General features: G+C 37.9%; 1 protein-coding gene across 10 annotated transcripts in view; it reads left to right on the plus strand.

The window, feature by feature from the left end:
• Positions 1-13,294, plus strand: part of PTPRM (protein tyrosine phosphatase, receptor type M) — a 422,377-nt gene that overhangs the window by 212,818 nt on the left and 196,265 nt on the right. For all 10 annotated transcript variants that reach the window (XM_027676337.1, XM_027676347.1, XM_027676366.1 and 7 more), the window contains exon 11: positions 130-232. In XM_027676337.1, the coding sequence (XP_027532138.1) occupies positions 130-232 (103 nt within the window). The remainder of the gene's footprint in view (positions 1-129; positions 233-13,294) is intronic.

Raw genomic sequence — 13,294 nt, forward strand, 5'->3', positions numbered from 1 at the left:
TAGACTTACAGTGTGGTCTTTGTATTTGAAGAAACCTTTAAAATTACATATTCAAATAAAGATACAGCTCTTGAGAGAGGAAACACAGGAATAATGATTTTATTTGCTTCTTTTCTTTTCTTATTCTAGCACCCTCTATGCCACCATATGAACTTGAAACACCTTTGAATCAAACTGACAGCACTGTGACAGTCTTGCTGAAACCTGCACAGAGCAGAGGCGCTCCTGTCAGGTACTGGGGGAAAAAATCTTTATAAAATTAAAACCAAATTGATTAATTTCTTGAACATGTTTGCTGGGGATTTTCTACACAGCAATCAGTGTCTAAATTCGTGTCTGTATTAGCTCTAATTAAATTAAATTACTGAAGAAAATGCAAGTGCTTTGATGTTGAGTGTTCGTGTATTGTTTAAAGGATTTGATCCAGATGCAAGTGGCTTGTTCTTTGAAGATAAGGAACAAAGCCATAGTTCTGTTGTGTGGGTGGCTTCTTTAAGGTAATTGCTTACTGCAGTGTTATAAGTTCAAGGGCATATCACATTTTTTATGCTGAGCTACTGTCTTTAATATTCAGTTTTCTTGTTTACTTCACAGATTTAAGATAGTCAACTCTTAGTAAGTTAGCCAGTTTTAACAGTATGTCACATTCATAAAGTATTTACATGTATTTGACCATGATAGCAGAAATAATAATTTTAAAAATTAACCTGGAAAACCAGCTTTAGGATGGTTTTCGGTTTGGCTCATTGTGTATCCTTGTTAATTCTTTCATTATTGTAGGAAGAGCTTCCGTCTATACTGAGTGACTATAAGTATTTTCATCCTGATGATAAGGTTTTTGATAAGTTCTGTTTGGGAAATACAGATCTGGTATTCTCATATATGCATGAATGAAAATAATGTTGTTTGGGTTTCCTAAGAATATTCAGCCTTTCATATAATTCCTTTTTTTACTATTAGCTATATATATTATGTTTTCATAGGTATGCATTTAGGAAATGCTATCCAATTGGTCATTCGGACAGCTTTTTAAAAAGAAAATGTAACACTTTGGGGAAGTCCAAACCACCTGATGAAAAAAGCAGAAAACATTAGAGCACATTTAATGACAATGATTTAGCAGGTTAGATTAGAAACAGAATTACTGGATGTTTGTCTTACCTTATCTCACAAAGCTTAGTGTACTCCTGAATTCAAGAATCTGGATTAAAATAATACCAGTTGGAGTCGTTGTTTAAACATGAACATATTAGACCATTAATAAAAAAATGGTTTCATTCCTTTTATCTGCATCATAAACTAAAGATGATTGACTCCTATAGCAGTAGTGACATATCAGAAACTTCACTGACAATAGAAAGGAGCTCATTAGGAGATTAAAGTGTGCCAAATAAGTGGATGAGTGGTTAGGAAAATAGGAGGAGAGATTTAAAGTGACATGAAGCTATAGAACTGATAGATGAACACACAGCAGCAAATTTACTGAGGTCCTTTGCAACAGGTCTTAAAAGAACATGAATGCTGACTGCAAAGCTGACTGCAAACTCAGTGTAAATGCTGAGTGAAGCAGAGAGTGAAAATGAAAGTAGGAATTTCTTCATACTTCTAACATTTTCCTGTGCATTCCACTCTCAAGCACATTGCTTGCAGAACACATTCTGCATGTGGATTTTATCATGTTAATCTGTATTCGTTGGGTGCTAAAAGTTTAGTCATACTTCATTTATCGACACCACTAAGCAGGATGCCTTGTCTATTGATTCTGCTACAGCTACTGGCTTGGTTAATGCAGATTTTTGAAACTGCGCTAAACTCGCAGTGTAAGTGATTGTTGTTGTTTTATTGATCAACACATCAACTATGATACATAAAATTCTTTAATTTCTGAGATGAATAAGGAGAGCACAAATTCTACCCTTCAAGTCAACAAAGCTGATACCTTAGGTCATTCAGAATTCCAGCTTTTTATTGTGATTAGATTCTTTTTCTCTGCTTAAATATGAAAAATCCTGATATCTTTTGCCATTTAGAATCTACACACAACCACCACAGCATAAAAGGAGAGAAGGAGCAATGCTGATTGTTTAAATGTTGATTCAAAAGGTCTTTATAGAAATGTTCAAAAAGCTCTGTTTACAGTGATAAAGTACACATTAATCATGAAGGCCAAATGGCATTCCAGGTTGTTTGAGAATTCATAGGACTAGACATGATTAAAATGTATTTTGTCAGATTTTTAATACAACAAATACTGCTTGCTTTGTCTTCAATTTCAGGTTCAGCATGTTTTATGGCTCTTGCTGTGTTTATTTCGAGGAGATTATTTTGGAATTATATATGTTTAAAGCAGTAATGCATTCAGTAGTGATGAATGTATGTACTTCTTTAACAGCTGGCTAAGCTATTTTGATTTTTAGAGTGACTGTAATTTGCAAGGCTTAAATTAAACAAGAAAAGTTTAATTTAAGGTGATGGCTCTGTGGAAATTGTATAGTATATATCTTACTGAGGATATTCTCTTTTTTTCAGATATGTGTATGTAGGAGTCAGTGAAGTTTTAAAGAATTTGTATAAAAAGCATACAAATGCAAATAATTTTTTCTATGAGGGCTCTTCAACATCTGTTGAGGGGTGAGTCACTCTTCCAAGGCAGTGACATTTGTATCTTTTACTTCTTCAGGGCAAATCAGCCTAAAGTTTAGAAGACTCGGGGGCCAAATTGTCTGCAAATGTATATCCATATACTTCAACTATGGAATGCTAATTTATTGCAAAGATGTGGCTTATACACAGAAATGAGAACTGTAATGCTCAGTGACTGCATGTATTTAGTTTTACTTATATATTCATCTGTGTTAGAAAAAGCTTTAGGTTGTTTACCATGTTCCATTATAAAAGGTTCTTGTGACCTTCTCTGAAAAAGTTTTCCTGCAAGTTTTTAGCTTCAGTGGGGAGAAGCAAGTTTTCTTTGTTGCACCTATTTCTATGCAGTCTTGCCATGATAAAGGTCAAGTGTTTCCACTCCTTTTATCTGTTTACATAAGCAGCAAAATGTTGTCCCCGTACCACCTCCTCCTGCTGTTCTTTGCAACATCCTCAAAAAACTTTAGCAGTAAACATCCCAAAGATTTTGGCCCAGATAACACCGGAACCACCTGTCAATAGCAAGCACCCTGGGAGCAGCAGGCTGGGGAAGGGAGCAAGATGAATAAGAGAGAAGGCAAGAACATCCAGGCTCTACTCTGCCTCCTGATCTCTTTTTCATATTACATTACAGAGTTTGGCTCATCTGGATTTGCCCCATTAAACCCTTCTGACCAGCTAATAGCCCACTCAGCCAGCCTTTCTCCTCTTAGAGATACCAAAGGCAGTTGGTACTTTCCTCTTCCAGTCTATAGCAAGAGAACAGGATGACCAAATATGTCAGCTAGAAAAGCCCTGTGGACGTAATACTTTGGGATGCCAGAGTACTTCTGCTCTGAGTATGTGGGGTCAGTCCAGCAGCACCTAGGGCTGCAAAACCCAGACAGGAGAGGGAGAACTGCAGCAATTGCCAACTAGTATAATTTAAAAGTACCTTAAAGAAACATGCAGAAGGAAGTAAATAAACTTTGAATTATGTAAGTTGAAAGCTGACTGTTCTAGAGTTAGGGCAATCTGTGTACTCTCCATGCATGCCCTTTGTCATCTTTGTCTTCTTCAATATGCATAAATAAGAACTCTACTGGGAAAATATAGCAAACATCTCTTCACTTGAAGTGCTTAATTTTGAAATGTACTTTTAATCTCTCTACCCTGAAGAAATAATGTGTATTTCAGCTCAGAAGGCAATAATAAGCTATTAAGTATTTTGCATTACAACTGAAAGTAAACGTAGACATTTCAAACATGTTATTTAAAGTGATAAGCACTCCTTTCTACTGCTTCATTAGAGGAAGTCTTCATTAGATGTTCAGATTGCTTAAATTCCACAGAGATTTAGACTTCTTATTGGCCTTATGCAGACCTTTAGAGGCACCCTTTAAATACTTGGTTCATTGTCTCAGGTGGAATGAAGGCCTTCTGCACACAGTCCCTGGAATAGGAACAGCACGATTCAAAGGAAGATGCATTGTGTAAAAAAAAACCTTTGTCAACCCAAGTCCAGGGACTACTTCATTCCATATATGGTTTAACCATTTCATCAGCACTAATAGTGTAATAATTTTTAATTGAATGACGGAAGACACCCAATTCCTACCCACTGACTAGCAGTAAGTTAAACTGAGGGCATCACCTTTGAAATGCAAAGACTCCTATGTGATGCAGCAGTTCCTGCCAGAAGGACCATGCACTACACGCAAAACAGAGGTCACAGTTGTCTTCCTGCCGCACACATTACAAGGCAGGAGTATATGTCTTAGGGCCTCATCTCTTTCCTTCAGTATGACTGGTGCTATGAGGATCAGCCTTCCTCATGTCTGACCATTGTCTCTGCTTTGTCACTGTTTCTACTCCCTTCCGTTTCTGCTGGCAGCAGGTGTTTTCACTCCCTGTGCCACATCAGTTAGGTCATGCATATGCTTCCGTGTGAAGAAATGGGGTCATCTGAAGCCTAAGAGTGATTTTTCAGGATCCTCCCGTCTGAAAGACAGCCTTCCAGAGAAGACACTGCCTATTCTTGAACTGTACCATCTTTACAAAAAACACTCAACTGGTCAGGAGATCAGCAGATTAAATTGTTTCCCTGGCAATCAGGAAATAAAAAAAAAACAAAAAAAAAAAACCAAAAAACTAGCAAGCTAGACAGGGTGTTTGGAAACTCATGGCAGATACCACTGGAACTCAGAAAGTAGCAGGGTTTCAAAAACTCAGAATAAAAAAGTTTTAGGGTATTTTCCATAACTTCAAAAATAACACAAACCACTTGCATTGATATTGTGAGCACATGGCAGCCACAGGCCTGGGCCTCAAAGTTGCAGTCCTCTTCTCAAAGAAGAGGTACTGGTATCTCAGTCTGAGTTTCTGTGTTGCATGGTAAGAGTGCAGCATTAACTCTTATGTGTGAATTATGGAGGCAGATTTCATGGGTATGATTATAAATTCAGGACACATGAAAAAGTGAGTTTTGAAATGGGAGAATGCTGATTTGCACAGTAAGAGATGTGTTAGTGTTCTGTGTGGGCAGAAAGATGGCAACGGCACATGGAAATAAAGGCATTACAATATCTGTACTTTTAGCTTTGTCCTCTCACAATTCCTACCTTGCACATTATGTAATGCTAGCATGTTACTGTAATTTCCTTCTGTTCCCAGTGACTTTACATAGTAATGCAATAATGAGAGAAAAAAAAAAACTTATGCAGACACACCTGAGGAGAGAAATACCAGAACTGTAGATTAACCAGTGGAAAGCTTCCCAATAAAATGAAAAGTGAACTCTGGCTTTTCCAGAGCTATGGATATTTGGTCTGGATATTTGGTGGATATATGATAAAGAAATGGTTATGTTGAAATAGTGTAACAATACGTGTTCAAGTAGCATTACTAACTCACTAGTATTCTGAAATGCTGTGTTCAAAATACAGCCTTTTTAAATACTGTGAGACCACAAGGTCTAAAGAGCGTGAAGGGAACTTACTGTCCATTCCTTCATTTGCTTGCCACAAGCATCATTTCAATTGCTTGAGGGTTGGATAAAGGCTTGAATTGTATGTTGTAGGGCTTCGCGAAGCCCAGCCACAATGATGAGGGTCAGCTCTTTTCAAATCGTAGTTTTAAAACCTATAAGGTAGCCAGTAAACTTGTTTGAGGATATCAGTGGTACAAAGGAGACTGGGTTTCATTAATGTCCATAATTGTCACTTCTTTATAGTAACAAATATAATTATTTATAGCAGAAAGGTCGGTTTCAGTTTTAGTTTCATTGAGATAACAGTGCAATAATTGCTTATGCTGTAAAAATGCTATAATTCTTTTTTGTTATTCAGTAGAATCTGTTCTTGGCTTTTTGCTGTGACCTGAGTTAGAATTTATGGTATGCGTTGCTTGGACATGCATGATGCAGCTTCACATGTCCTGCTGGCTTGTTCAGAAATTTCCATGGTCCTTTTCCTGTGACTTCTCACATGGTCCCTGGGTAAAGGAGTATTGATCCATGATTTCTTTAAGTACTAATTTGTGTCACCAAGAACCCAGCACATAATGCTATCTGTCATTTAGCAATTAATAGAAATTAATCCATGATAAATAAAGCAAGCTAGAGCAATTCAAGAATAAAAGAGAAAATAGATTATTCCATATCTCTGAAGAGATTACTTTTCAGTTTTGTAACTTGCTAATCCTTGCTCACAGATTTGGGTTATAATTAACAATTGAAAAATTTGCTGCACTGTTATGAGGTACTGCTCTTTCTTTTTTTTTTTTAATCTTCCTTCTACATGCTGGCCTTAAGTAGGTTGCAGTGGAGACTATATGTTTGCATAATTCCTAATGATAGTCTTCCCTACTGCATACCTCTCATTCTGACAGCATGGTAGTCTAGTTCAGCTAGGCTAGTTCTCTGTTAAGATCCTTTAGTCCACTGGGTTTTTCCAATCTCCCTGGTGAAGGCTGAAGTCCAGCAGCATTTCACCAGGGAATCATAAGCTTTTGGAACTCATACCTGTTTTGCTGGCTCTGGGCTGCCAACTTCAGTCAGCATTGATAAAAAATGCTTTTTATTAAATCTACTCACTAAAATGAACAGCTCGATTTCTGAGCATGAAAGGAACAGAACAAGGTCATTTTGTCATGATCTCTTTCTAAGGAATGGCTGCTCAGTGCTCAGATTAACCTGCTTGAGTTCTGACGTCAAGTGTGTGCATTTACTAGTGAAATTTGTATGCCCGGTACCATTCTCTTGTACTGAGGCCAACTGGCTAAAAACAGTCCATATTCATACTGCAGAGCTCCCAGACACTGGGACCTCTTACAGATTACTAGTTGGGAATGGGCCCTGATTCATGTCTAGAAATTTTGGGAAGAGTGGTAGCTAGCTGGTGCCACAGCCCTGCTGGGGACCTTTCAAACCATCTAACAGGAGGAGAATGTTGCACATATAGGTTAGATGGATTTTAGGCAGCTCAGTGTTAGCAAGTCTGAGCCATCAACTTGTTCTCATATATCATCATGTTCTCAGGAAACAAGTAGAAACCTCTAGATAGAAGTACAAAGTTTCTAAAGCAAAGTTTCTAGGCAAACAGGAGACCTGAAGTCCATGTTTCTTTCTCATGTGACTTTTAAAGTGTTATATTTTAGATGGTATTTAAATAAAAACATAAATAATGGACAGAATAAGGAGAATCTCCTTTTGATTAGACAGGTTTCTTCTTGAATGCTTTCCTGGTTCTCTGATTCTTCTTGTATTTTTGTTTTCATGCTAGACCAGCCTCAGGATAGACCACAGTAGTGCTGTACAGATGGCTGGGGTGTGGGAGCAGTATGGTGAAAGCCTCTCAGGTTGAAAACAGTGTTGAACCCTAGACTCCAATTTCTGAGAACATGCTGGAGTTGTTGGGTTATTGTGGAAGAAGCTGGCATGACTGTCACATCTCTCATGAGAGCGCTCAGACATCTGTATCTTAAGCAGATACAGACCTATACAGTAAAGTCCCAAACAAGGTGCCTTTTAGGTCTTTCAATGTAAGTATCTACTTCTGGCTGAATTTAGGAAGTTCCTCAGTTAAAGGGCCCATTGATCAACCCATAGAGACAGTATGAGAGGTCATATCCTACCATCATGTCAGAGTAGCCCTCTGGAGTTGCAAAGAGACACGTTTCTCCCACTGAGTGTATAGGGGGCTCAAATGTATTTGAGTGTTTGGGTGTTTGTCTTGAAAGAAAGAGGTGTTTAATGGAGGGATCATAATGAAAGAGTTATGAACATTAATGTAAATTACTGCATTGCATGATTTTTGAAAGGATACTCAGTTTATACATACCCAAGATCAAACGCAGAACAACCAGAGCACTCCTTGAATATGTAAGAGATGCTGTTGCTCTGTGCTCACTGAAGTGTGCCAGGGATTTGTTTTAATTTTACTGTATGCTGTGGAAGGATTGAAGAGGGAATATGTGAGTCAGCTACATTTCCCTGAATGGTTGTTGAACAGGATTATGTGGGGACCTACTTTCTGGAGACATTTTAAAGTCATTTTTAGACAGTGTGTATCACAGTAGCTGTATGTTAGTCTGTAGTCACAGTGCTGAGTGACCCATTGTAAATTCCTGTAAAACTCTGGTTATGAATTGTCAGGCACATATAACCCATAGCTTTCACTGTTGATCTTACTGTGTGTTCTGTATGTGCACTTCTCATATCCTATGTGAAATTATATTTTCCACAGTGGCTTATCATCTTACCTCAGTTCTTTGGTTTTTGTGAAGGTTTGAATCCCATTGGTATTTTTACTCTTTGAGTGGTAGGTGCCCAAGTGAGGTGTCCCAAGTGAAAAGTATAGTGTCGCTTTTCACATTTGTTCACTTATTGGACTCAATAAGCACTGAAGTCAGGTTTGCAGGTCATACTGGAAGCCGTATCTTCTTGGGCGCTGTTAGGACTGAAACCTTGGCAATGTTGCACAAAAGTCTTTCTGTGCTCTAGCTATGTCATGCACTTTATATTTTCTGTGGTTCTTGAGATTCAGTTCCTTTTCTTTCATAAGTATTTAAATCAACTATGTATTTTTAAGTGGTTCACAAGAGCTCTAAACCAGTGACCATGATATAAGTACAAGTTCACTGTGTTGTATTGTGAAGTACTGAATTATCGACTGAGAGGTGACCCAATGACATTCTGAGTGTTTTGTTTATAGATATGAAATATAAATATAACACATTATAATCCATTTAACAGTAATCCTGCCCACAGCATTGGATTGGAGTGTTGCACAGAAAATATTGAATAGCCTTCAGGATGAGATGCAAAGATTGTGTTTTATGAGCTAATAACAAAGATGCATGTTGTAAGATAGAGGCTCATTTTTGGAAATAACATAGGAGAAGAAAGGATGTACGAATGGCTTTCAGTATGACTGTGAATCATCAAAACATGGCATGACTGTGAAATAGGCAAACCGACTACACACCGGCTGGGTTTTCCAGCAAAGGTGACAAGCAATGAACACCATTGTACAAGACACTGGTAGGACCTCAAGTGAACTCCTGTGCCTAGTGCTGAACTATGAATACCAGTTTACTGGCACTACAGCAGTGGAGCGTTATGGCATAAATTGTCAGGGAAAACCTGTGTTACCTGCGGAGGTACCAAGAGAACCCTACTTTTTTCAGCTAGCCTGTTAAGGCAGAGAGAAGACATGGTTATTTTCTAAAAATACATCAGGGGAATAAACTTCAGAGGGGAAGGAAAGCAGTTTCAGTTCAGTGAGCATATATATATAAACAGCTCAAATATAAATTTTCTACCCAGTGGTGGATTGGAACAGGTAGATATACATGTCAGGAAGGTGATGCTCATTAAGTTTATATAAATGATTATGAGATGTGGTGCTGTGTGAGGGTTAGTCACCCAGCACGGTGGTGCCAGGAGTCTTTTTTTTTCAGTTTTCTGTACATGACAACACCCCCAAAAAGCACAAGGTTTTGTCAAGATTCTCACATGGACCTGGGTTGTCCAAGTGACAGGGAACCAAAATTCAGTGAGGCTTTTCTCATGTGCAGGAAAGCAACACAGTATCATAATCACAACTTCTGCAACATAGAAGTAACTGGTACCACTTTAATTGCCTTTTCCATAGATTCTTTGACAATGGTACATTTTCATACTGCCATTGACCTTAGGATTTTTTCTTCCAGTATTGTGCATTTTGAGCAGGTTTGTGCAAGCCCTTTATTCACTAGCAAAGACTAAATGGATGCATTTAAAAAGATTTTTTTACTAATACATATATGTATGACTGGAGGACTGTGGTTTCCAGGACAAAGTAATTTGGGGCAATTTCTAACTCTCAATATACGTAATATTTGATTCAACCATTCTGTGTGTACTGAAGCATTTTGATCATGCATTGCAAGCAAACTTACTTAATATTAAGTAATGTTAAAGTAAACAAAAAGCTAAAGAGGAATGCTACATGGAAAGAGGAAGAAAAGCTATAGATGTGCTCTGAGTAAAATGCTGTCATTTCCCACACTGGATGCTGAAGGAGTATTCATTTTACTGAACATTAACATGAAAACTTTCTGTTTTACTGTTCATTTAAGTAGGAAAGGAAATCACTGGCATTTACAACAAGCATCAAGACTCTAAAGCATTGCTAAGTAAAAGCTAATCTGCTCAACTGGATTACATTAAATGACATAAAGAAACATTAGAGTCACTTACTGGGCTCTACAACTGAAAGCAGCAACTCTTTAGTCAGGAGCAGTATAAATGCCTCAGCCTAAAACAGTCTCAGAGAGCAGTAGGATAGATGTCTAAGGCATTATAAAAATGGTGAATTTAGGAAGAAATTACCATGGGGAAATCAGATGAGGACGGATGAATTAGCTGCATTCTCACATCTAGAGTTGAAGCTGTTTTCAAGATTAGCCTCAAAGGGTAGTAGAAGCACAAGGCCAAAATTTCATCTGTATTTAACAGTTGTGCTAATCCTGAACTGTGCAGAATCTTTTATCTACGGCCAGATTTCCTGTGGGAAGAACTGTACCAGTGTCATGCTGCCAAGGTTTCTATGCCACCTAATCCTAGTAGAGTCATTCCCAGTGCAGGGAGGAGGAATAGTTATACCTTCACTGACAGAATAGAAGGTCAGCCTTGTATTCATCCACAGAAGTCCTGGCAATCTGGGGACAATGCCACAAAAACTGACTTGTTATTTGTGTCTGCCTGCATCATTCTGCACTGCTGATTAAAATGCCCTGCAGAGCCTTTTTGTAGGGAAGAAAGGATGAAAATGAACACAGTAATCTCCGTTTCCAAATTGTTGGACCGGAACCCACTGCATTTAAGTTGTGGAAAGAGACGATAGCATTGAGAGGCAAGAATTTTGTTGTGGTTATTTTTGCTGTGGTCCTGCTCTCCTACAGCAGAGTCAGCAGGAAAAATGTGTCTGTGCCTTGGGTTGCTTAAGTGATAACGCCAGCCTTTGCAGTTGCAACTGAAGCACAGGCACATGCTGCTTTCCACCAATCTTCCATGAAAACAAAGCATCTGGCAGTAGCAAACAGACAAATGAGACAACAACCTAAATGACTGTAGTGGATCTGTTTGGATCTGTTTGAGCTAGTGTCTCTGTGCTCCATGTTGTGTCCCCTCATTGAATAGATTAAAAACTTCATATCCTCTCTGAGTGCTTTAATGAGCAGTAAAGAGTTTTCAAGCTTTGAATCAAAAAAACCTGGCTTGTGTATTTGTTCAGCTGCCTCAGCAAATATTTTTCTTTCTGTGCTGCACACAAACCAGCAGATTGCAGAGCATCCCTGAAAAAAGGGAGAAAACAAGCATTCTCCCTCTACTTATAAACCACTCATTTTAATACATCTATTTGCTTAATTCCCTAGCACAATTCAGTAGTGAATTTCCAGCACACAGCTTTTAGAATAATATAAAGATCTTATTCTTTTAGTGTTAACAGTGTCATTAATCCATTAGCTCATCTTCTGCTCTAAATACTGCTTCTAAATTTCTTTGTAACATTGAGGTTCCTTAATCAATATGCATGTGCATATTATTTTACATTTGTAAATAAAAGCTGTGCAACTGGCTGTAGTTATGCATGTGAACATTGTTACATTTGCGGAGTGTCCACACCTCATGGACACTCTTCAGAGCATAGTCACAGAATTTCAGTGGTTTATGGTTTACTAGAAAATATTAAAGCAGTATATCACTTACTTGTAATCTGTTTCTCTTAATAGAATTTACTTTGTAAATCCCCGAAGACATTGCAGTGTATGTGCAGATCTTTATGTTGTGATTTTAAATCTGTAAGCTCTAAGTATATTTTTCTTACCTTTTGCAAACTACATCTGTAGAAATTTATGGAGAACAGAATGAAAACCACTGCTCTAGGATGCACCATCACACATAATAAACAGAAATTGGGAGTTGAATACAGGAGAATGAGCAATAGTGTATCTTATCATTTATGTATGGATTTATATCTGAGGAAATGTTCCTATTCCTTAGGAATATCGCATTATTCCTTAAAGTTTTTTTTCCCATTATTCTTATAGTTTAGCTTTGTATAGCTACTGATCTTGTTCATGGCTATTGAGGAAGAAGCCTCTGGTTTGCAAGGGGCCCTGGACTTCTTTGAAAGTAGAAATTGCTTGGGCAGGTTCTTGCATGAAGACTGCCACTTTTAATTCCTTTTAATTCCAGTACAGCATTTTATCATATTATATACAGCTACTCTGAAGATTGTAGAATGATAGCAACATCATATAGTATTTATTTCAAAACAAATACTTGAATCTCAAAATTATTTAATGCAAATGACACAACACATTCATCCCATGTAGACTTAAAGAACTAGGACTGGCCCTGTCAAGTGGGAGTTGGCCTTCCTGTTTCCTTGGGGATCCAAGTAAACTGGTCATTTAAACCTTGCTAGATCTATTCTTACCCAGTTTGGGAAGACTGGGTAATAGCTGTTTGTCATATTCTTTAATAAGAAAAATAACTAGTTTCTGCTTCTTTGCACCCTGATTCACATAGCAGGATGGAACCAGGTGGAATCTGATGGTTCAGGTGCCGTCAACAACTTTGTTGCAGCTGAAAGTGGGTTGTAATGAATCTTTGCATTCTCGTCAGAAGCAGACCTACAGTTTTCAAGCAGTAGTGAGCTTTCTTCCAGTATCAGAAAGTCAGGCATATACTTTCAGAAATACTACTTCTGATTCTGATAAGATGGGCTGTGTGATCTCACAGATTGTTGCATATTGTTTTGTATGTGTTTAGGCCCCTGGAATTTCCTTTTGTTTCTTCCTCATTGATCTGTACTTCAGTACCATTGTGCATCAGTATTTTCTTTCTCTGTGACAGATTGAAAAGAAAGGATCAGTCAGCCCTGCCATGGCTTTCAATTTTGAATGTTTCTTTCAGATCCCCTCTAACTTCATTCTTTTCTAGACTAAATCATTTTAGACAGTTTTGCTTTCTTTAATTTCTTTTAATCTGTGACGAGACTTTACTCCTTTCTCATGCTTTCCTGTTGTTCTATAAATTGGCCTTGGCAACCTGAAAACTGGTGAGTTAAATGGTGTAATATTGGCTTATAAAAGCACCTCTCTTGCTGTACCAAGATACTTT

This window comes from Neopelma chrysocephalum, unplaced genomic scaffold (assembly GCF_003984885.1).
Source record: "Neopelma chrysocephalum unplaced genomic scaffold, ASM398488v2 Primary Assembly neopelma1_22, whole genome shotgun sequence".
NCBI classification, from domain to species: domain Eukaryota; kingdom Metazoa; phylum Chordata; class Aves; order Passeriformes; family Pipridae; genus Neopelma; species Neopelma chrysocephalum.